Here is a 23609-nt window from a genome sequence, read left to right as displayed (position 1 = left end):
ATATGGCGCGAGCATCCGCCAAGGGCCTGGAGTCGGCCATGGAGCTCCAGCGGCTTCGTGGCCTCTCACCAGCCACAGCGCGACAGCTGTTCACGGCTATGGTCGCGCCTATCGTAGATTATGCCTCCAATGTATGGATGCATGCGTGCCGATACAACCGGGCCGGCCCGATCAATCGAGTGCAGAGGGCTGGGGCGCAGGCAATCGTCGGGACGTTCATGACCGTTGCCACCAGTATAGCTGAAGCAGAAGCACACATCCCAAGCGCCCAGGAGCGTTTTTGGAGACGAGCCGTCAAGATGTGGACCGACATGCATACTCTGCCTACGACAAATCCACTGCGTAACGCGACGAAGAGCATCCGAAAGTTCAAGCGGTTCTGTCGGTCTCCCTTCTACGAGCTGGCGACAGCACTCAACGACATCCCGGTCGACGAACTGGAGACGATCAATCCTTTCTCTTTGGCTCCGTGGGCCGAACGGATCCGGACGATCACTGACGACGATGACGCAGCGACAGGCACAGAAGCGGGCGCGGACGGGGTTATGCATGTAGCAGTGAGCAGCTCAGCCCGTAATGGTCTTGTAGGGTCTGGTGCGGTCATCGAACTGTCTACTACAAGTGGACAAGGAGCGGGACTTGAACGCCACTCCTTCACCCTTGGCCTGAGGACGGAACAGAACCCGTTTTCCGGAGAGTTAGCGGCCATTGCGCAGGCGCTCAGGTGTTTACCGGAGATAAGAAATCGGAGCGTGGAAGTATTGACAAGCAACAAGGCAGCCGTCCTGACCCTTCGAAACCCACGACAACAATCAGGCCAGCAGTATGTCGACTCGATACACGAGACCATCGGCGTCTTGAGAGACCAGGGAAACGCAGTGACAGTTACGTGGGTGCCCGTCAGCAGCGAGCATGGGCTCCTGAAACTAGCCAAGGACGAGGCACGGGAGGCCACGCGCGAGGACGCGACTCCCGCAGCCAAGTTCCCTGGAGCACGATCAACGACGCTGGGCATCGCAAGGGCAAAACAGCGGGCGGACAACAAGATCCCCAGCAACGTCGGGGATTACACCAAGAGAATAGACGGAGCACTACCTGGAAAACATACCCGCCAACTGTATGATCAATTAACATGGAAAGAGGCCAACGTGCTGGCACAGCTCAGGACAGGCATGGCGCGACTCAACGACTACCTGTACCGCATCAAAGCAGCAGCGTCGCAACAGTGCGCTTGCGGACACGCCCGAGAAACAGTAGATCACTTTCTCTTTCGATGCACCAGATGGACAGCATTTCGCACGGAGATGATGCAATGCACAGACACACAGCGAGGGAACATTTCGTTCTTCCTGGGAGGCAAGCAACGATCGGACAATGAGAACTGGGCACCAAACATGGAAGCAGTGCGCGCCACGATCCATTATGCGTTAGCAACAGGGCGATTGGAGAACACGCGACATTGATGGGTCCTCGCCGGACCAGCCATTCACTACTAACCCCTCGCACATCACCCGTGCATCCAACAACAGGCACCGCTTCAGCCGCCGTAGATAGGACTCTGAACACTTGAAGAATCGCCTTCAAGCTTGCTTGTTAATAAATCACACACGGGAACAGGGCGTCATGACGAAGAGGAAAGACAAAGAGATGGAGATGGAGAAGGTATGGGCTATTTTGAGGCTTCGTCAAATTTGGAAGCGAACATGTAATTAAGCAGATAGTTGCTCTATTGGCCAGCTGGCCACCGGGCGTAATCAACTAGTGAGTGAGTGTACCATGGACTTTAGTGGATATTGCTCGTGCTGGACAGTGCATTTTGCGTCTATGTGCGATGTCAAAATGCCCACAATTCCCAGGGAGAACGTCACAAGCCGCCGCCGCTGCCGTACTATGCCCGGGTCCGGCGCGAAAAGTAGACTGCCATCGATTACAAATATGCTGAACTGAAAAAGTGGAGGAAATCTTTAGGTCGAGGGCATGCCCAGCTGGGCGAAGGCCGAATCATCCATCGACGGGCTTTATTATCATTGCGTGAGCGCAGGCTCGCCGCTGCTTATAAATCTACATCGCTAGCCTAGGAGCACTGACTTGAGGGGAATGACTTTCACCAGCTCAATCCACAGACAGCAAGATTCTACCGTCATTTCAGTTATTCCTTAATTCCATCTTGCATCCCAGACTGACCTCTGCTCTTGGGCCATTCAGCTACTTGCCCAGTAACATGCATTCATTCAGCTTTCTTGTCGCCACGCTTCTCGCGACAGTTCGTGTCCAAGCCATAGAAGACGGATGCAATAAAGGTCCTTCATGTCTCAAAGAGCAGGAAATTGCTGCAAGATGTATGTCAGTATACATCAACACCAACAAAGACAACGCCAGCCGTGTGCAATATGCCACCTGTCTCTGGAAAGAGCCAGCCTTTCGCGAGGCACAGGATAGGTGCATCGACTGCAAGAGGGAGATGACGATTTTCAACGCCGGCGAAGCGCTTTTCCACCAGACATCGCAAAAGAAAGTTCGCGACGACTTCCTAGAGAGTTTTGACAGCACTGCCCACAAGACAGATGTTTGGACTCGCTATCTCGCCCTGGAGAACACCCAAGACTGGCAGGAAGGCTGGCAAAACTGGACCTCCAAATACGACACAGATTCAAAGATAAAAGCCAAGTTGGAAGAGCTGGGCAGAAAATATCCCTCTGTCAGCGGGACCGCGATCGCTAAGCCCGTAACAGCCACGGAGATACTACACCCCGGAAGTACTGTCAAACAGAAGATGGACGCAAACGGCACCGTATTCGTGGTGCAGTGCCTGGAGTTCAAGCATGTCATTCTCTCCGAGACCATCATTGTTAAGACAAGCTACGTCAAGATTAGCAAGGGGCTCCGCAAAGCGACCAACGAGGAGAAAATGAAGATGCCCCAGATTCCTCGCGACAGCCCTATGATTGCTCCCACTGAGCTAGACAAGGCACTCAGCAAGTCCGACACCCTGACCAAAGTCACCACCGCCAGTATCAGCGGCAAAGAACTGCTTCAGGAGGTTCTTGACGGTAAACTGTCCAAAGTAGAGGCGGCCGAAAAGGTTGAGTCGACGGACGCATTAAAGCTCGAAGTGCCTCAGGTTATGAAGGTGAAAGCTTCGACCGCCAGCGACGTCAAGAGCCAAGCAGGTGCCGGATATAGTGGCTGCAAAGCCCGCGGCGGCGCGGCAAAACGCAGCGTTGTTCGTCATTGGTAAGGTAAGAAGGGGCCTTTGTGGGATTATGGACCTCTGGGAGTGGAATTCTCAAGGCCACAGCTGCGGCGATCGACTACGCTCGCGCTTCGGCCCCAATTTCAGAGCCTTTCTTTGCTCCGTCATCTTCTAGAATCTAGGGTGTTTGCTATAGTTGCCCAGCTATTTCTGGACATTGCTTGGCATCGCCACCGGCTTCTGTACTGTTCTCTTATTCGCTTCTTCCGTTTGTCGCACCACAATGGTGAGGCTTTGGGTGCGCCAGTTTCAACATAGGACAATCAGTCAGATCTAGACGCTTCCGCAGCGCCTCTGCTAAGAAACATCAGTTCAGTAATGAAACTGTTTTGTATCACTCCATAATCCCGATTCCGACGTAGCAAATAACCGTGAGCCAGAGCACATCAACACAGTACGGTGTAGCTTCCACATTCGCTCCGGCTCCCAGATCGGCTCATTTCTGCAATCGGAGATAGCCTGTAGCATCCAGCTCCTCACTAAGCCGTGGGATTTTCAGTGGCCATTGAGAGCACGTGCAGCTCGGCGCCCATCATAGCCCCAACGGCCGCTCAAATCAAGGAATTTGGAGGTCTCCCTCCACTCGAAGTTCTCGTTTTTACTAACTTGTTACTAACAGTGAGCCTTTGCGCTCCCGCGTTACGCTGCAGCTTGGGCTGTTCGGACGCAGCATTGCCTGCTTATCCGGCCCCGCCGCTCGCGATCGTTCCGGCAAATATACCCTTCAGCTACTTGGGACCATGCAGTCTCAGCTACCTTCACGGTTTGCTATCGCTCCGGTAGAGCCTGCAGCGTATGTTGGCCGGATTATATTGGTGCCTCCAGCCAACTGGCCAGCTTCCCATCGCGATCGTTCGGCCGCGACGGCGTCTTGGCTCCGATATCCATGATCTACTGCATTCCGAGGTTCAAACGCCCGCGAACACTCCGGGCGCCTCCCTGGCGCCCCGACCGACTTCTGCAAGACTTGTTGCCCGAGACACGATATTTCTTTCAGCAGATTGGGCTGCTGCTGGTGCCGCCGCGGGGGGCTTTGCGCATAATGATAGACAAATCGCCCGCCGAGCCGGATGATACACCAGAGCTTTCGTCGGTGGCCCTAGTTTGAAACAAGCCTACATTCAGACAAGATCGTCTAAGCTGCCGTACGTTATCGGCTCTTTGAAGGATTTTCCCATGATTGTAGCCGCCACCGGAGCTACTGGCGGTCGGAGAAGGCGCGCCTTCTGGGCTTTTGAGAGCGGAGCGTGATTACGCCTGCTGTACCTGTGCGAGAGGATTTTTAGCTTGGTCCGGCCTTTCCCCGCGCAGCGGAATGCCCCTTCGCCGACGTGACGCCGTTATGCCGCGCGCAGGCGGCGCAGGCACGGTAGGGCCATAACACACACGCGCGTGCGTGCGCTGCTGAGCGGCATCTGATCCACTCCAAACAATAGATCTGTCATGAGGTTTCGTAACAGCGCATGATCGTGATTTGCATTGTTTCGGGCGCGAGGCTTCGTTCTGCTCATGTACGCCGGTCTGTGCTTTGTTCGAAACAGCTCCACTAGCTCAACCCGTCACTACAACGTCGCCCCAATGTGGGACTGCATCTTGACGCTGGAGCGAAATCGAGTCGGTCCGAAGCAGAATGCGATTATCCACCACACCTGTGCAAAGCTCACAGCGGACATGTTTCGTTTGTGATGGCAGATATTCAAGTCGCTGTGGCCAGGTCTCAGAAGTGAACTGCCTGCAACATAGCGAAGAGGCAACGAGGCAAATAACGGGGAGACTGGTTCGGCGTGACGTGCCCTCATGCATAACATGTTTCACTCCGCAGGCTATGTGCGCCATCGACAGCAAAACCCTTCGTACTAACACGAGCCCGACAGAGCCGGCGAAGACAAGGGAGGTCACTAAAGCTTATAGACAACCCGGTTGGATGCGCGAGTAAAGTCTAGTAGTCTCTTGGGTGCGTCGTACAGGGGGTTCCGAATCAAGCGTCCGCGTTTTTGTGTCTAGCTTTGTCCGAAATGGGATCCACAATGCGTTGTTCAGAGCCACGTCGGCCAGATTTGGGCGGGAGTTCCATAATTTACACCCACAGAGTTGGGACACTTGAATCGGACCCCACTATACGGCCATGGTGATACAGATGTAACACATCGTTGCATGGTTCCGCCGTATGGTCTGTCCGTCCTACCCGGGCGTCAGGATCTTATCGACCATGGTGCTTGCTGGTCCACTTGTGCGCGACGGGTGATTCACGTGACGAAACCAAAGTGGCGCAATATACATACGCTCGGACGCCTGAACTTTATCCGTTTCGAAACACCCATTATGGGCAAGAAGCGGCGCTAAGCGCGAAGTATTCCCATTCCAGTATGTTGTATCCTGCTATTTGGCCCGGTGTGTCAGCCTCAGTCGAGCCCCAGTCCAACCTATGTGTCCCGCCTCCCCCCCACCCCGATTGAAACGGCCACTGGCACGCACCTCTATTGTACAGCCAGCGAGACTCAAGGAAATTAGCTTTCTCCAGCATGGCGAGAGAAAACAGGACGACTGGATCTCGTCAATTGTGACAGGTTACTTGGACTTCGCGAAAGAGTCCCCGCAGCTCGATGGTCGACGCGTGACCGCGGAAAATCACATTCACCACGCGGGCGACACCTTCATAGCTCTCTGCTCTCAAGTCATGACTGAGACCTTGCTCGCCGGTGGGTATGGGTTGATCTTTTTCCGTAGGGTCATCGTCGGCATGATGCGTTGCCCCGGAAGAGAGGCGCACCGCCTGGCAAGAGGCGGTGTAAAGGTGTTTATTACGTTCTCGTGTCAGATCTTGGTTCCTCGATTGAGCCGCAGCGCGGAGAGCACTCTTCTCCGGTACGGGTGGAATGCCCAATAGATGACCGGGGTGAGTAGCGGCAAACATGTCCCGCGTCGGTGCGATGGACTCGTCATATAAAGCCCGTCGCGGAAGATCCTCTTTGCTATCGGCAGAGCCCAATTTATCGGGTCGAGACATGCGGGCACGAGATCAGCAAGGGCTGACGCTCGGCGGCAACGTATAGCTTCGCCGCAGCGGCGTTGAAACTTCGACGACCCGCCGAGAAGTCGGTACGACCGTTGGCCGAGAAACGATTCTGAGAACCCGACGCTGGTTGAGAGCCACCAAAGCAGCTCAGACTTGATTGCTTCTTGATTTACTTGTTCGACCGGAGTGTTGCTAAGGATCGTCTCTGTAGGCGCAGCGAGCACAGCGTACATGTAGTTACGCGGAACGGTCGGCTTGATGCTGGCAGAGGCCCGAGGACCACGGCCTTGCATGCTTCTTACAGCACAGACTTCCCGCAACGTCACTCGAGACGTTTGATGAGGACGTTGTTGACTGTCCCCGTAGCAGGTAGGCGAGTCGGGGCTTTGTGGAGGGCTCGAGAATTCCCCGACACCAAAGCTTCCCCGACACCAAAAGCTTCCGCGACGGCGCAGATCGGCCGAGCTATGCCGCAAATTGCAACGTCGAAGTTTCGGACTATTATGGGCAGATTTGATGTACTATTGCTGTAGGCACGGGCCTTTCTAGATGCCCATAAAGATATAGTAAAATGGCCTGTCGACTGAGAAGTAAAACGCGGACAACTGATAACGGAATACCCGGCCGAGGCCGAGGCCGAGATCAGGTGACACACTGTTACTGTGAATTTTGCACGAAATCGGGGGATCGTGCACTCCGATTTTCAAATTTGGCACGGCGTTCAAGCACACATAGCTACATGTGCGGTATTTTAGGCGCACGAAGGCATACCCATTGTGAGACGCATAAGCCCACCGAGTTCTCCATTATCGGCGGCGCATGAATGTGGCATCATGCACCCATAGAGCTGCACAGGGTGCCCTTCTTTGATCTAGGCGATGGACGAAACAGTCCCATGAACCGCTTGGGTATATCATGAACAGCTCCGTACTAGATACCGCCACAGCAGACTAGAGCCCCCACGTAAAATAAATTTGCCGAATGGGCTTACGCTATGGCAAGATGTATCGCAAGTCAAACTCGGAACATCTAGTGTCAAATCGTGGTGTGGCACAAACGCTTAATCAAACCAGTGAGTGGGGTGAGGTGAGTGTAACACACCATCACATGATTATCCTCACGGCATTCATGAACCGACGTCGGCTTCAGCTACTGTTGTTCCATGGCAAAGCTCAAGCACAGTACATTACACCACTGTGCAGCATTCAGCGCAAGATTATTGAGGCACCGTTGTCCACAATATTAGGTTGTGATTCGGGGCTCAACGCATGAATAAGTTCATTGACTTTCGTCCCATGGCAACATTGCATTGTGTGACCAAACAAGAAAGTTCCCATGTATAGTACTGTGCTGAACGAACTGCCGGGGACCTCTTTGTCTCAAGCAGTCTCGTAAACTGACGGGGTGAATGAATGACTGTTTTTTTTTCTTTTGGTACATATTTAGGACCTGACCCGCCACGACCATTCTCGGTCAGTCTTATCGTATACGCCACGTAAAGCTAGCACAACATTTCCCAACACATATCATTTCAAAAGATACTAAGATGAAGACATCTCAAACTCTTCTTTTCACATTTGCCGTCCTGGCAACTTCGGCCCCAACTTTTGGTATCCACGGCGCCGTCCAAAATGACTGCAACACGTGCGGTGGTAAATCAATTCTGCACCATATAGACAGCAAAGTCGGGAAAATGGCTTCACTTAAGCAGCACCTGTGTCTAATGATCCCGTTCTGCCATAAGAACGATGCTCCCAACACAGAGGGCTCATGCGAATCGGGAACATCGAACGGTCCGTGCCGCACGCCGCCCGGAGAGACTCCACCTGGACAGATGCCGCCTAAAGATATGCCGCCGGGAAGCACTCCGCCGGGTAGCACTCCGCCTGGACAGATGCCACCTGAAGATACGCCGCCGGGAAGCACTCCGCCGGGTAGCACTCCGCCTGGACAGATGCCACCTGAAGATACGCCGCCTGAAAACACTCCGCTTATTCCATCGGCGGGGACACCTTGTGAACACGCGGACAGCCCCTGCAAGGCAGTTTTGCCACCGAATAGCGATACCTCGTCGACAAATGTCGGCAAATCCGATATACACTCAAGCTCTAGCAGCAGTAGCTCGAGCGCGTCCAGCGCCGGCTCGTCAGCGTCAAGCTCATCGAGCTCTAGTTCCAGCTCCGGCTTCGGATCGGGTTATAGCGTGAGACCTGAAGAACCCATCCACAGGCCCTCTGAGAATGTGGTAGGCCTGGAAATAGCGACTGAAAGTACAGTTGATGGCGATAAAGAGAAGAACGATAATTGCGGGGTTTGTCGGCTCAAGTCGATCCTAGCCCGTGGTCTTCACCCTCTGTTGGAGGTGTCCGGGTGGTAATCATCTACGATTGGCAATTGATACACGGGCGTAACGCCTTGACTACACGAGCGTCCCTCTGACACGAACTACCGGGGCTTGGGGGTGATCGAGTGACGCGGCGGCCGGTCGGGCACGAGCGCGTCATGGGCAGCTGCGGACGTGGTTGACACTAGATACCGTGGGCATGGGTTGGGGCCGTGGGGAATCGATGCCCCTACACCTTTGGGTTAGCTGAAGGGGATGGGGCGGTGGCAGCTCGCTTCGATGGACGTAGACAAGCAGTGTAACATCTACCGGAGTTGCATTGTCGAGGGAAGGAGGATGCTCTGATGTAACGGGCGGGGCCGTGTGGGTCTCGGCTCCGCTCTCGACCGGGATGCACACCAGCTCCGGAGCTCCGCTCAAAAGCTCGTGTTTCTTTTTGCAACTTTCTCTTGTTTTCTGTTTTTCTTTTCCTTCCTCCTTAGCTGTAGGATACTTGTTGCAGTCGCTCAGCTAGTTGTCAACACACTCAGCTGAGACCGTTACATTATCCTAAAGCTCCTTTCCACGTTTGCGCCATTGAGCACGATCATTGGCAACACGCTGCGAAGTTCTCCGCGCGACGTACGCGTCAAACGGGAATAGCATTGCCGGCACCGCTTCAGTGTGCGCGACCGGCGGCGCAGGAGAGTGCTTGGAAAGACGAGAACCATTTGACCGGAGTCATTTGGTTAAACCTGCTCGGTTTGTCGACTGCGCAAGCCGGTAGTGCAGAAGGCTGGTAACTCCGTCCCGCACGGAGCAACAGAGGTAGGGCAGCCCTGAGACTAGGAGACTAGCCCGAGTGCCCGCCACCTATGTTGGTTGGTAGAGGACTCTTGCGCCAGTAGCGATAGAGTATTGGTTCCTGCGAAGACCTCGTCCAGCGACGAGCAGCAAAGGGCTCTCGCCAGTGAGCGATTGAGCGTTGGATGCCTTCTAAGACCTCGTGCGGAAAACGAGTAGCAGAAGACTGCTTGCTAGCAGTGCGATATCGGATTCCCGTCAGGACCTCGTTCGAATAACGAGTAGCGGAAGGCTCTTGCCTAGGGGCAACAGAGCATTGGTTACCCAACAAGACCCCGTGCATCACGAGTAGCGGAAAATCCCAAGGGGGAATAGGAAAACGAGTCGAATCGGAACACCCCTCGAACCATAACATTTCGATATGGACGACCGGGCGTACAGCTTCCCCTACGGAAGCTAACAACCACGATGGTGGCTCGCAGGAGCGGACCTCCCAAATGCCCATGCAAATGATGAGCCAAATGTCGGAGCAAATGCAAGCGTTGCGTGCCGAACGTGAAGCAGATCGTGAAGAGGTCAGAGTGCAGATTGACGCCCTCCGGTCAGCAATTGTCACACCAACCCAGACACCGCATTCACCACTACCGGTGGACACCAATCAGCCACAAAAAGGAGCAATTAGCTCGGCCGATACGGATAGGCGAGCCAAGAAGAAGAAGCAACTCTCCCAGATCCCCTGCGGTTCTCGGCAAGACTGCCTCAAAGACAGAGGGCTCGCGTCTGGTGCTCGTATCCGGTTGGATGCGTCTCGCATTCAACTGGTCCGCAACCCGTCTGGGTTCCAACACCGGCCGAGGCTGAGACTCATCGCGCTTCAAATGCCAATGAGGGTGAAATTGTTCAAGCAGAAGACTTCGCCCCTCTTCCCCTGATTTTGCCAACATGTGCGAACATGGGAGCCCGTGAGAGGATGTAAAAGTCTGAGTGCAAGAGGTTTTCTCCGACCTTTGGAGCAGCTGTAGCTGCTCTAGCACTTTGCGCAAGGCTTGATGGGTCACCCAGCCCCGTACGGGCTCGAAAAGTGCTCCGGAGACTGCTAGTGGTGTCCGTACTTGCTGCGAGACTCGCATATGTTGGAGTTCTTTCAGTTGGTTTGAGATGACGTGCTTCATTGCCTGCCACACATCGAAGAGGTCAAATGTGGACGTCTTGATATGGGACTTGATCAATGAGTGAATGCCTTCAGCTCTGTTTCCACGTGGATCAGCTCCTATTCCGCTCCAGTCACCGCACGCTAATACCTGCCTTGACGTTGCCACATTGCCAAAATGTAGGTGCTTATCCACCCACGCCTTGACGATCATCTCCTTGTGTGGCTCAAGCCAATACATCTTAATGTAGCCCACTGACTCAAGGCATTTGCTGCTATACTTGAGCTCAAAAGCAGTCAAGCGCTCCTCGAATATCCTTTCGTCGGGGGATGCCACGATCGAGTGCCAGATTGTGTAGAATTCATCCCACGTCTGCTCCTCTGCTTGATCGGGGGACTGAGCTGCCTTCGGTGCGAAAAGTGGGCGATAGTACTGCAGATCAGTCGTATTAATGTGCCACAAACAGAGGAGCGCTTTGGATGAGGAGAACCAAAGTGCAGCAGCGTTCATCGCCGCCATGCATCTATCAGTCAAGATTACCGACGGCAGCTCACGCTGATCAAGTGACCTGAGATGTTCCAGCGCCCACGAGTAACCCTCTTCTGATTCGCCCGAAAGGAAAGCAAAGGCGATGCAGAAGGAGCGATGACAGGAATCGACTCCCACCATATCCAACAGTGGCATGCGGTGTTTGTTTGTCTTATAAGTGGAATCCAGTAAGAGGACATCCGGGTTGCATTGTAGGTAAGCCACCGATTCGGGGTGGGCAAAGAAGATGGCATTCAGTCTGCTGTCCGGGTCTAAGCGAACCCGGCACCAGAAGCCCTCTCGATGCAATGGTCCACCAGAGCCTGGATGCTACTTTGGCCTTCACGAATATCTCTTCTTGTCGCCGCAATGCGGTTATAGATGTCGCGTTGGCTCGCGATAGTCCCAGAATGGTTATCAAGGTAGGCTCGTATATCACGCGGCGTAGCGCCAGACGTGGCAAGGTTTGATTGCGAGGGGCTTGCGGGTGGTGCTAGACCATTCCCAACATACTCGCTCGGTTGTTCAGACATCTCGTTGCTTTGCCTCACGGGCGGGGAATTACTCCTTTCGCTGTATGCCGACGAGGCTCGACTAGTGGCCAAGTCTGTGGAGGTCGTTGGGATAGCTGGAAAGGGCTTGATGCTGTGGCTAACGCTGGAAGCGCTTTCAATGCTCGGAGATGGCGATGATTGACTGTTTGGGGCAGCTGGAGCGGCCGCAGAGGCAGCGGGTGTCTCGCTAGGGCGTAGTTCCACGCCATGCATCGCAGGCTCCGGAGTACTTGCGTCACTTGATGTCGGTGTGCTTCGGCAGGAAGTGGAGGTCGTATTGCTTGCTGTCGCTGATTGGGATTCGGGGCTCGCGGATACTTCCCGCGGAGGGGATGATGCCGGTTTTGCTGTGTGCTGTTGGAAGAGGCGTAGGCCCATGCGACAGACGCGATCCTTCTCGGGCCTGTTGAGGCTGCGCACTACTCCGTTTATCTTCTTGGGACGGGCCGGGCACAGGGAAAAGTCGACCGCGTGCGGTCCGCGGCAGTTGGCGCATTGCTGTGTGGCTGTGCAGGTATCCAAAGCGTGTCCAATCCTACCACAGTTCTTGCAGCGTGGCTGGCGTCCGCAGCTGTAGCGAGAGTGGTAGTTCCAGCAGTTATCGCATTGCTTCGGGGGTCTGGTCTTGGTGATGCGTCTTGCGTAGCTTGTTGTGTCAGAAAGGCGCCAGTAGTGCTTGACTTCCTTGGCAAAGCATATGATCAGGGTCCGGGTCGGGCTCTGGTCCGAGTCCTCTTTCGCGGTTATCACCATCACTGGAGTTTGGCCCGTTTGCGTGGCGACTTCATCTCGGATCGCCTTCTCGTTATCGATGGCTTCGCCAAAAATGTTGTTGAGGCGGCGGGGGCAGCCTTGCACTGCGTACTTGTACCACGCCTGTCGCGTTTCAACGATCTCTGCGGAGATGTCTGAAGCCCATTCAGTTTGTCGCTCAGTCAGAAGATCCCTGGTTGCCAAGTCAGCGGCGCGGATGGCCCATCCGGTTTTGCAAGGGTGGGCTTCCGGGATACGGCTCCGGGCGATGCCGAGCTTGTCGGCGATGTGGGTCCGGACGGCGAAACTTCGAGATATGTCGGCGGCATGGCCGGGGCGGAGGCGGGCGAAGACCCGGAAATCGTGTGTCGGTGGAGGCAGCGGATGGCGTTGCCCCTGACGACGCGGGGGCAGCTGGTGTTGCCATTGATTCTGCGGAGCTGCGGTGACAGGGTCTGCGGTGGTCCCCGCAGCAGCTGGGGCTGGGTGTCTGGTGCCGACGACTGTTGCGTAGGAGGGCTTCGTCGTGGGGAGGTTGGTGTGCGTGCCGGCGAGTACGTCGGTCCAGTACTGCAAGAAGCTGCTGGAAAACTTCTGGGCGAATTGAAGTGCGGGTCCAGAAGTGAACTGTTTCGCTGTGTCGTCGAATGAGGAGCAAAAGGCCCTGAACACGGCTAGTTTGGCGCTGTAGACCTCGTTCTGGGCGACAACGAGCCTGTCGGCGGCATTGGCGATTGTGACGGGGCCGTCGCCGGGTTGCGGGTCAGGTTCGCTAGAGTCGAAATGGACAGCGCGCTGAGCTCCTTCCGTGGCTGCAGCGTAGGAGACCGCGTGAAGCGGCGATGACGGCGTGTATGCCGTCCGCAGCGCAGAGCGTGAGACGCCAATCTCGCCCTCACGGGTGGCGGGGCTGTTGCGCAGAAGGGCGACACGCGCTCCCCTGGCTAAGCCGGAAGGGGTCCTGGGACCCAGATCGAAAGGATCGTCATCATGAGGCGGGCTGGACGAGGCCGATGCCATCGCCGCCGCCGCGGCCGGTTGCGCAGAGCGCAGGATAGGCGGATTACGGTACTTGTTAAGGAATAAGGTGTGTATTGGCCTCCTTTCTTAGCAGTTGCATGCCAAGAAAGTAAAAATGCAGGGAAGGATGTCTAAAATGCCCATCAGGTAGAGGTAGTATCGGTATCCGCTACCCGGTTGCGCCAAAGGTTTTCCTGTTCACCTGTAGCGACATAATACATTCTGGATAGGGGTCTAGGAATACGACATGGCTTCTCGTTAATGCACGAAGTAGCTTTCACGAGGAAGGTAATGGCGGCCTGGACGCTCGACAGCAAGGTTATACGGTCAAAACATCACGGCTGGCCTCTGAGACTGAGGCAAATGGACATTCCCATTACTATAGCTTAATACTATTGCTTTCGGTCAGCCACTTCACAAGCTGCTACGGGCTTCGGAAACTCAACCCACCGCACCGCCGTGCAGTCCGGGATTTATAGTCTCCCAAAACATACCACTAAAGCCGAGACGACAAAACATGCAGAACCACAAAACACGCAGAGTAGTTTGGAAGGCACCATGGCATCCAAGGCACTTATAGCTCTAGATGTTGGCCTCAGCCGCCCGGTGGCTGACAAGTCTTTTGGGGAACTCGTTTCGCAAGGCCAGATTCGAAGTGTGGATGTGGGTGGGTCTGCTCGAGGGCCACATAGGTATCGGCGGCGTGACCGCGCCGGCCGCATCACCTACAAGACGATTGTCTATCGCAAGTGTGTCGGCAGTGAAAGTCCCAGCACTTGTTGCATTGATTAGGCGCGCTAGATCTTTCAATGTACCTGGCAAGACGACTGGTTCCGAAGAGCCTCCAGGGCTTCTGAGTCGGTTCGAGAAACGACAGGGCATAACGCCACGAGATACATATACCTCCTCCGACTGATCTCTACACTTGTCGCACCTAGATCCTCGGACCATTCTGCCGTTGGACGATTAGGTCTCGGATGGTTGCGTTGGTCGGACGGATGGCCCATCCGGAGTTCACTTTGGAGGCGGCAGGTATTTGGTGGAGGTCAACGCGGGCTTTGGCGGCGATGTGGCGGGAAGTCGGACGAAGACCCGGAGGTCTTCTTTTGGTGCGGCGGGGCCTGGTCGTCCCTGGGAACGGGAAATTGGCTGTTGTGATTCTTCTTGTTGCGGGGTCGCGGCGGCTAGGGGAGCGTGCCCCCTAAGCTGCACTCGTGCGATACCGCCAGCAACGACGCTGCTATAATTCGGCGTAGATCCGGATTCGAGGCCGGAGAGTGACGTCCTCCAGAAGTCGAGGAACCTGTTAGGAAAGTATTGCGTAAACTTGTGTTCAAGTCCAGATGTGAATTGCTTCGCAGTGTGCTCGAAGGATTCGCCGAATGCTCGAAACACCGCCATCTTGGCCTAATGAGGATCTCTTTCATCCCCGACGAACTTATTGACTGCAGCCATGACGAATACCGGTGGTCGCGTTTCAGACTCGCCGGTGCCGGACGGGTTCGAGATGGGTCCGCGCCGCGGCCCTTCCGTAGCGGCGGCGTTGGAGATCAAAGGGATCTGAGCTGGCATGCGGGCTCGTGGCAAGTGCCATGGCCGCAGCCGGGGCCAGCGAAAAGCGCTGCAGCAGAAATTGACGTGCAAATGTTAAGCAAATGGGTTAGTTTAGCGCCACTTCCTTAGCAGCGGCATGCCAAGAAAGTGTGGTGACAGGTAGGTGAACGTAGCGACAGACGATCCGCTACGATCGAATGCGGGGTGTTCGGCCGGATACCTAGATTGCGCTAGGCCGTTCTCGTCGTCTTACTCTACGCTTTAACCACATCAGGTTGACTCGCACCTTCCTCCCGGTCTTGCCTGCTCCCAGTCCTTCCATCTAGAACAGGTAGGTTCCTCACCGCCAGTAGCGAAAGAAAAGCTTCAATCCCAACTATCGTTGCACGTGCCCCCGACCAACGAATTTTTTACTTCACTCAGCCCTAACTCCTCTGATAAGACGGAGCATCTGCCGTCGGGACAAAAACGGTTCAGTATCGGAGACTTGATTGTAGGTAATTGCGATGGAATTTCAAGAGATCATCGACCTGGAGCGAAAGAGCCGTCCAATTCAGTGCGATTGAAATGGTTGTGAGAAGGTATACAGTTGGCCTTTGCAGCAACAGTCCAACATGCTCTGATGTTTTTCAGAACCTCACACGGAAATCAGATCTCCAGAGACATTATCACATACATACAAACCAACGCCCATTGAAGTGCAATGTCAATGGATGTCGCAGGAGAAGCATCCAGAAGAGCGCCCTGAAGGTACACATTCGAGCACATACCGGAAAGGCAAGCGCCAATATGAAAGTGGCCATGAGCGTTGTCTCAGAACGTTGGCCTCTGTCACCACCTCCCCAGGGGAAAGCTTACTGGAGTCTTGAAAAAGGTTTTGTTGAAAAAAATGCTATGATGGGACATCGGAGGAGATCTTACCCTCTGGAGCTCCAGTTCATTTACTCTTTCCGGAATCATACCCTCAAATCTGCCGGCCGCGACTTATCAGCGTTGTCTTGTCGGTCACTTTCGACTTTGCTGGAAAACAGAGGTCACCCCTCGTATCCTAAGTCTCGCCAAGCACACACCAAGCAATGTTTCGGACTCTCGGAATGCCGTCCAGTCCAGGCACTGGAGGCACCAGGCTCAACGTGGTGCAGTTCTACGATGCACCGCCATCGCAGCATAGGAAACTCGGACTGTTCAGATACATCGTTCGCCGATGCTATTCGAGCGCAAAACTGGTTCGACCCGCAGCATACTGCAAACCATACGCCGTAGAATACTGCTGTAGCAGCGACAGGCCATGATGTCTCCGCGAGGCATTCTTCTTGACCAGCTAGAACGAGTGGATTGACAACAACCCCTGCTTGTGCTCGACAGCCCATCCGCGCCAATAAAATGGCCATGGGGAGGCAACATTTCTGCTTGACGTGGCTATGCGAAGCATCCAATGAGGGGTTGGAATATACCATAGCTTCTATGTCGGGCTAGCAAGGCTCTTTCTGGCGGCATCACAGGGGTATCCAAATAAGGGCAACGTCAATCGTCTACGTTGCATAAATGAAGCCAGCCAGATTGCTTACCAACTTCTGCCGTATTTTGTTTTGGGGCGCAGGCTCAGGACATTAGCCGTTCTGCCGCTAAGCCCATTGTTGAAGTTGCGGAGAAGATCGGAAGGCGGAAAGCAAATATAAATGCTTGGCCGAGCATATATGGTGGCCGAAAACATATGGGCGCTAGTAACCTGCACAATAGGAGGGAACTGAGATGACACGGATTTTCTTGCGAAACAGCTGTTGCGGTATTTTATTTGCGGGCCAGCCTATACCAAGCGAGCTAGACAAGACCCATACGAATGAAGAAGCTCATTGTAGTATCAAATGCAGGAACGCGGCGAAACAGATACTGAGAGGCGAGAGGTGATCGAACGATTCGTGTCTACTAGTGCCCGTACCCGACAGAAGAGAAAGTAGGAGCGATTTTGGATGCATTGTTTTCCTTATGATCTCTGAGGCATGCCGCAGTCCGGGTCACATCGTAGAGACGAAACAGCCTCAGCCACCTGGGGTCAGTTCTCTTCGATGAGCGAAACGGTCACACCATCTAGCGCCTCGAGCTTCTCGAGCGCCTGCTTGCTCATGGGCCTGGAATGCCGCGTCAAAGTAAGTTTCAATGCCCGGTACAGCTGAACACAGCCTTTGTGGAGGAACAGCACTTACGGGGTGTTGCAGATGGGGGGGAGCGACATGGTGCATATCCAGAAATCAGTCCCAGTATCATTTCGAATAATTCTGCGTACAGAAGTCAGCCAATCTTGCAGCGACGGACTTTGAGCATCCAAACTAACTCGTTGGTCGCCTTTTCTGTGTAGTAGTACGCCTGTGCGTCGCGGAAGTGGTACTGGACTCGCGTGCGTTCGTTATGCGAACTGGCGAGGCCAAGTGCCATGAAGAGCGGGCTAGCCAAAAGAAGAAAGTTCATTGTGTGTCAAGTAATCTGGATCAAGCATGTAACTATTCTAAGGGGCTCCTTCTTAAACGAATGAATTTGGGCATCATGGCACCTTTTATGTCGCTCAAGCAAGGTTAGCTATGGTGCACAAACGGGCCACTTCACTGGCCAACGAATAAGCCACTTTGGGATTGGCAATTGACATCCAGAGCGTTGTTACACGGCAGGATGCGAGTTGCATATTGTTGACGCATCTGGTGAGTGGCGAAGTGGCCTGATCACTGCGCAAGATCGCGCCATTTCTCAGGCCACTTGCAGCACTTTCTTAGCCAAGAACTGGGACAGTGACTCCCTCTCGAGAATACACCAAGAGCCTTTGGGGCTTCGCATCTTGGCTTCGGCATCAATTTCATCGTGACCATGTATCAGGAGAGAGAGCATTGATGATGCAGAAACTGCATTGTGCCGGTGGCCGTATACACTCTACGGTTTCTTCCTCTAGCTTACGTTGATTCGCAGGCATGGTAAAACAAGGGTAACTTCATTATTATTATTAGGCAATGTAATGTAATGTACTTTATTTACGCCCGGAGGGGTTATCCCTAAAGGGCCAGAACGGTGCGCTATCTGCTCATTCTTACGTGAAGGCTGTACACCTAAAGCCCAACATTTATTAGGCAATGTAATGTAATGTACTTTATTTACGCCCGGAGGGATTATCCCTGAAGGGCCATAACGAGAGGCTATTTGCTCATTCTGCCATAAAAGCCGTACACCTAAAGCCCAACAATTGTTTCCTTCCATGGCCCCTGCAGCCTCATTCCGCCATCTGACTGTGCTGCTCTGAGGTCATTCCCCCCGAGTGCCCAGCGTCCCATCGTCGGCAGCTGGAGCTTGGTCGGTCAGTGCGAGGCTGCGCGATGAATGGCAATTGATACCCGGGCATGACACTTTTACTACCCGGGCATGACTTTTGCCACATCTGATTGGATGTGACCCGCTTTTGTTAGTGCGTCCCGGCCCGCCGCCTGCTCAGATCTGTACCCATAATGCCCCCCTGGTGATAGACGCGACACGATCCCGCCATCCCATCCCTGGCTAGCCGTCCATTGTCAGCTCCTCCTTAGTAGGCGCTTCACCATGTCCAGACGCGAGTATTCCTCGTCAGAGAGCGAACTAAGCCGTCGAGACCGAAGGTCTAATACGAGCGATCAATCCCCGCCAAAAAGACAGCGTCACAACCAACGAGGCAACTTGGCCTCGCCGACTCCTTCCCATAGCCCGCCATCAACCGATAGCACCGCGCGCATCAGCCGATTCTACGGCATTGGTGACGAAGGTGCGGCAGGAAATCTCTTTGCGTCCTATCCGCAAACGCTTACGACATTCCCGCGTCCGCATGGATCCCAGGGAGACCTGGAGTCATTGTGGGGGCTCCGTTACGACCACGAAATACATCTGTTGAATGACTTCCCACCTGGAGCGAGACGCTCGCAGTGTGTCAGAGTGCCTATACTTGGCCCTGACCCGGTTCCACTACCCTGCTATTCTTCGACGCAATCTGACCCAACTTCCTCAACGGCGACGGCGGCCGAATTCCAGTCCGCGCTGAGCTTAGTCCGCGGGGTGATTGGGGAGGGTAGAGTACTCACTGCAGAGCTTGCTCTATCCTACGAACGGGTGCGGCAATGGCGAGAGAGGTGGGGTTGGTCACCACTCAGCTCGGGTGCTTACGAGTCGCCACCGCCATACTCCCCAACGGCGCTGCCGGCCCAGCGTCTCGAAGTGTCACCCGAGGCCAGCAATGAGCTTTCAGAGCAGTCATCGTCGCCTAGCCCTGAACCCATTCCGAACCCAACGATCCCGGGCGATGCCGCGCCGACGGCCGAGATTCTCTTTGACAGGGTGAACACGTTCGCAAAGGATAATGGGTTTGGCATTGTCCGAAGGCATGCCTACTCCTATAAAGGCCAAAAGGTCAGATACACGTTCCAATGCGATCGATTCGGCGAAGCTAGGCCTAGCGGCAACGGAAATCCCGGAAATGTGGCTGTAAATGGAAGGTCATTGCGGAGGCGTTAGAGGAGGGCATGTGGCTTTTGCGACAACCCTCCAATCCCGAACACAACGAGCACAACCACGAACGCAGCATGGGACCATCGGCCCATCCCTCCCATCGGCGACTTACTGCGGCAATAAGAGCTACCGTTGAGGAGACTAGCCGCCGCGTTGGGGTTCGGGCTCGCGACGTGCGAGCTGTTGTTCAGAAGCAACATCCCGAATCTGTTTTCACGCGAAGGGACATCTACAACGCCAGGTCTCGAATTAACCGCGATAAAATGAACGGATATACGCCTACCGCTGCGCTTATCAAGCTTTTCGACGAGAGGCAGATACCATATATTGTCAAGTGGGCGGATGATGACCCGAACCGCCTTCTTGGTCTTGTCTGGAGCTTTCCCCATTGTCTGGAAATGTGGAAGCGGTTTCCCGAGGTTATCAGCTTTTACAACACGTACAACACCAATCGCTTCAAGTTACCATTGTTCCAAGCAACCGGACAGACCTGCCTAGGCTCGGTCTTCAATGCTGCTTTCGGCCTTATTGACAATGAGAGACGTGAAGGGTTCCAGTTCCTTTCCGGGAGCATTCGACAGCTCTTGGAACAACACTCCATTCGCCATCCAGATATCATTATCACCGACTTCGACGACCAGATGAAAGCTGCGCTAGATGACCAGTTTCCTGAGGTCCAGCAGCAGCTCTGCATCCATCACATCAACTCCAACGTTCTGCTCAGATCGAAGCAAAAGTGGGTTGCTAATAGTAGCCAGGACTATAGCAGTTCTGCTAGCAACGATGGGGATGCACCTGCCCCACAAACGCACGTGGAACTAAGCCCCAGGGACCAGACGTTCCTTCATGCCCCAGCAGCCGAGGCTGTTCCTCATACCTATCGTGGTGTCCTTAGCATGTGGAAGCTTGTGGTTTTCGCCGAAACTGAGGATGCCCACGAGAAAGCATGGGCAAACCTATGCCGGGAGCTTGATGACCAGCGGGCTATCCTACGATACCTCCATGGAACGTACATGCCCGTTAGGGCTCAGTGGGCGCGTTGCTTCATCCGCAAATATCGCAACTTTAGCATTCGGGTCACGTCTGGCACAGAAGCGAGCAATAACAACGTCAAGAGCTACCTTCTGAATGGCATGAGCAATCTATATCGGTTAGTAGAGGCGATCCAGGACATGCTGAGCGACCAGGAGCGGGACTTCGCTAACGCTAGCGCAGAGGACGAGGTATTGACTGACCGCAGGTATCTCGGCTCAAGCTCAGAGTACCTGGGAGATCTGCGAAACACGATCTCGTCCAAGGCAATTGGGCAGACTTCTCAACAAGCAGTCACTTATCAAGCAGTACTGATTACTGATTGATACTGATATGGTATCAGTATCAGTACGCCCCTAATCAATCAATCAGTAATCAGTAACTCACGTGATTTCGTGATGTTTGCCCTGATACTTGTCGCGACCAGCTGGGCGGCCGCGAAGGTCAGATCTGACGCGTCCAACTACGCGTGTGAGAACTTCGCGACCCTGGCAGTGCTAGCGCGTGATAGATCTCGCAGTCATCCTGCGATGCACCGTATGGTGTGGCAGATATCTTCCTAGCAGAAACTATCGAACCGAAGAGTGTGCCAGAATTAGATGCCCCCGTAGCTGCAGTAGGGGGTCCGACTGCCTCTGTTGGTGTCCCGCGAGACGAGTTAATGCAAAGGTTGCAGCCGGGGCAATGTTGCGCAGGTGAAGTTAAGAAGTACGAGCCTCGGCATAACAATTTGGTGGGGCGTGCGATGCGATACGATACGATAATTATTTAACGTCCGGGAGCTACAGTGATAGCTGAAAGCCCCTATTGGGGCAAAGGACGTGCTAGGCTGCTGTTTCTAATGCACAACGATGCTGCTGGATCGGGTTATATGGCGGCTGGTTTCTCGCCTGTTGTGTAGGTTAGCGGCCACAGGCGGCTTGCTGCCTGAGGCGCCATCGGCCCCGTCAGATGGACCGGCTCCTCATGCAGGACCGCTCGGCCGCAATCCGATTCCAGGACGTCACAACGCCAGCGTCGCCTCTTCGATGCGGCCTCGCACAAGGCTCACCTGTATCGCCAATCCTCTTCGCTCTGTACATCGCCCCTATCTACCGCCTCGGGAACTCGGATGGTCGATTCGGCTACGCAGATGACACGGCAATGCTGCGCATCGGGCGAACGCTCGAAGAAACGACTGCTCTCGCGTCCCGAGACATGGAAGAACTTCTGGTTTGGGGTGCCGCCAACGGCGTCACTTTCGACCCGGACAAAACCGAGGTGATGCACTTCTCTCGGAAGAAGAGCCCCTCCCGGCCCTCCGTATTCCAAGGCGGCACCGAGATCGTCCCTGGAAATGCAATGCGCTGGCTCGGGCTCTGGCTCGACCGTAGGCTCTCCTTCAAATTCCACGTGGACGAGTGGTCCGCCAAAGCCAGGCGAGTAGCCAACCTCCTCAAAGGCATCGCAAACACCAAGCACGGCCCTCTTCCGCGCGCCGTCCGCAGAGCAGTCAAGGCATGTGTCGAGCCGACCTTACTCTACGGCGCAGAGGCGTGGTATCCCGGAGAGGTGGCGCCTAGCGTTGCAAACCCGAATCGGATCGTGTCCACGCAAGTAAAGCACCTCGTGCTACGTCTGGACAAAGTCCTGAGACACGCCGTCCGAGCTGCCCTTCCTGTGTGGAAGACGACCCCGATCCCAGCCATGCACCGCGAAGCTGGCACGCCGCCTGCGTCTATCGCACTCGCCGCTCAGCAGATCCGCTTCTCGGCACGCCTGAAGTCTCTCGACGGGCGTCATCCCCTTGTTAAAAGGGCATCGCGGAAACCGCCTCGAGCGCGGCACACTCGGAACCCCAGCTCGACCCGACGTGTCAAGCCAACGTTTCAGTCGAGGCTACAACGCACCGACCAACTCCTCCCGAAGTGCCATCGCCTGGCGCTCCTGCCGCGCCGCTACTCCGACACAGAAGCCAGCCCTCTTCAGACTGCAAACAAAGCCGAAACCGCTGGTGACTTCCTCGAATGGCTTGGAACCGCCGCCGCGGCCACGCTCATCGTCTACTCCGACGGGTCGCAACTTCCAAACGACGCCGTGGGATTCGGCTTCGCAGTACACCGGAACAAGCAATCGATACTCCAAGGATCGGGCCGTTTAGGCCCATCCGAAGTCTTCGACGCGGAGGCAACTGGCGCCCTAGAGGGCCTTCGGGCTCTCCACCTGGGCGACACAACAAGTGAAGTTGTGGTCTGTACCGACAATCTCGCCGTAGCCAGCTGTCTGCGAGGGAACCCAGCCGACTCTTCGCAGGACAAGTTCACCAAGTTCCAAGAACTGGCGACCTCGCACGGAAACGTGCAGGTCCGCTGGATACCAGGACACACCAACATACCGGGCAATGAGGAGGCTGACGGCCTCGCCAAAGCGGGCTGTTTGCAACCTGAACCACCAGAAGCCTTGCCATCTCTGGCCCACCTGCGCCGACTTGCGAGGCAGGAATCGAGAGACGCCTTCAAGGCTTGGTGGTCAACTGAAGCGCCAGAGTCATACAAGACTCTGAACCTCGAGGCGACCACAAGCTGCCCTCCAGAGCTGGCGCTCCCAAGGGCAACGCTCCACAGCCTCCTTGCGGCAAGATCTCGCCACGGAGACTTCGCCGACTACCACGAGCGTTTCAATCATGACGACGCGCGCCTTGACTGCTCATGCGGACGACGCAAAGCACCAGAGCACCCGTTCTACTGCAGGAAGGTACCGCCACGGCTCCGGATGAGGCTCGCACCCTCACCGGCCGAAGCGATACATCATGCAGTAGGCAAGGGCTTCAAAGCCTTCGTCGAGATGACGTCGGAGAGCTCCTTCTTCCAAAGGATCTGCCCGCGCCATTAGGCGACCAGCAACCTCTCCTTTTCCTTTTGTTTTTGCGTTCTGTGTTTCTTCAATTTCTGGTCACGGTCGAGCGAAGGGCGTCGCACCGCCCTTCACCCGGCCGAGGCCCTCCGCTCTGGCTGCGCACGCAGCCGGTGAGGAAAAGCCTTCCCAGGCCCATCTGAAAGATGGGTGACGACAGCGACGCAACGTCGCATGCAACTCTACATCCCGCGGACGGGTGCGAGGCTCCGACGAA

At 55.0% G+C, this 23609-nt stretch overlaps 2 protein-coding genes across 2 annotated transcripts; one reads left to right on the top strand and one right to left on the bottom strand.

Annotated features, from left to right (window-relative positions):
* Window positions 1-2341: 2341 nt before the first annotated feature.
* On the top strand, window positions 2342-3238 carry PLICBS_000084 (uncharacterized protein; the record flags this gene model as incomplete). Its single annotated transcript, XM_065599518.1, has 1 exon — window positions 2342-3238. One exon carries the CDS (start codon window positions 2342-2344, stop codon window positions 3236-3238), a length of 897 nt encoding a protein of 298 aa, XP_065455590.1.
* Window positions 3239-17009: 13771 nt separating this feature from the next.
* Window positions 17010-17422, bottom strand: PLICBS_000083 (uncharacterized protein; the record flags this gene model as incomplete). The annotated part of the gene is made up of 3 exons (XM_065599517.1): window positions 17010-17085; window positions 17161-17232; window positions 17289-17422. The coding sequence occupies 3 exons, from the start codon at window positions 17420-17422 to the stop codon at window positions 17010-17012; spliced, it is 282 nt and encodes a 93-aa protein (XP_065455589.1).
* Window positions 17423-23609: the final 6187 nt, after the last annotated feature.

This window comes from Purpureocillium lilacinum (genome assembly GCF_023168085.1).
Source record: "Purpureocillium lilacinum CBS 284.36 DNA, scaffold_1, whole genome shotgun sequence".
NCBI lineage: Eukaryota > Fungi > Ascomycota > Sordariomycetes > Hypocreales > Ophiocordycipitaceae > Purpureocillium > Purpureocillium lilacinum.
This window is presented reverse-complemented; position numbering and strand designations above follow the sequence as displayed.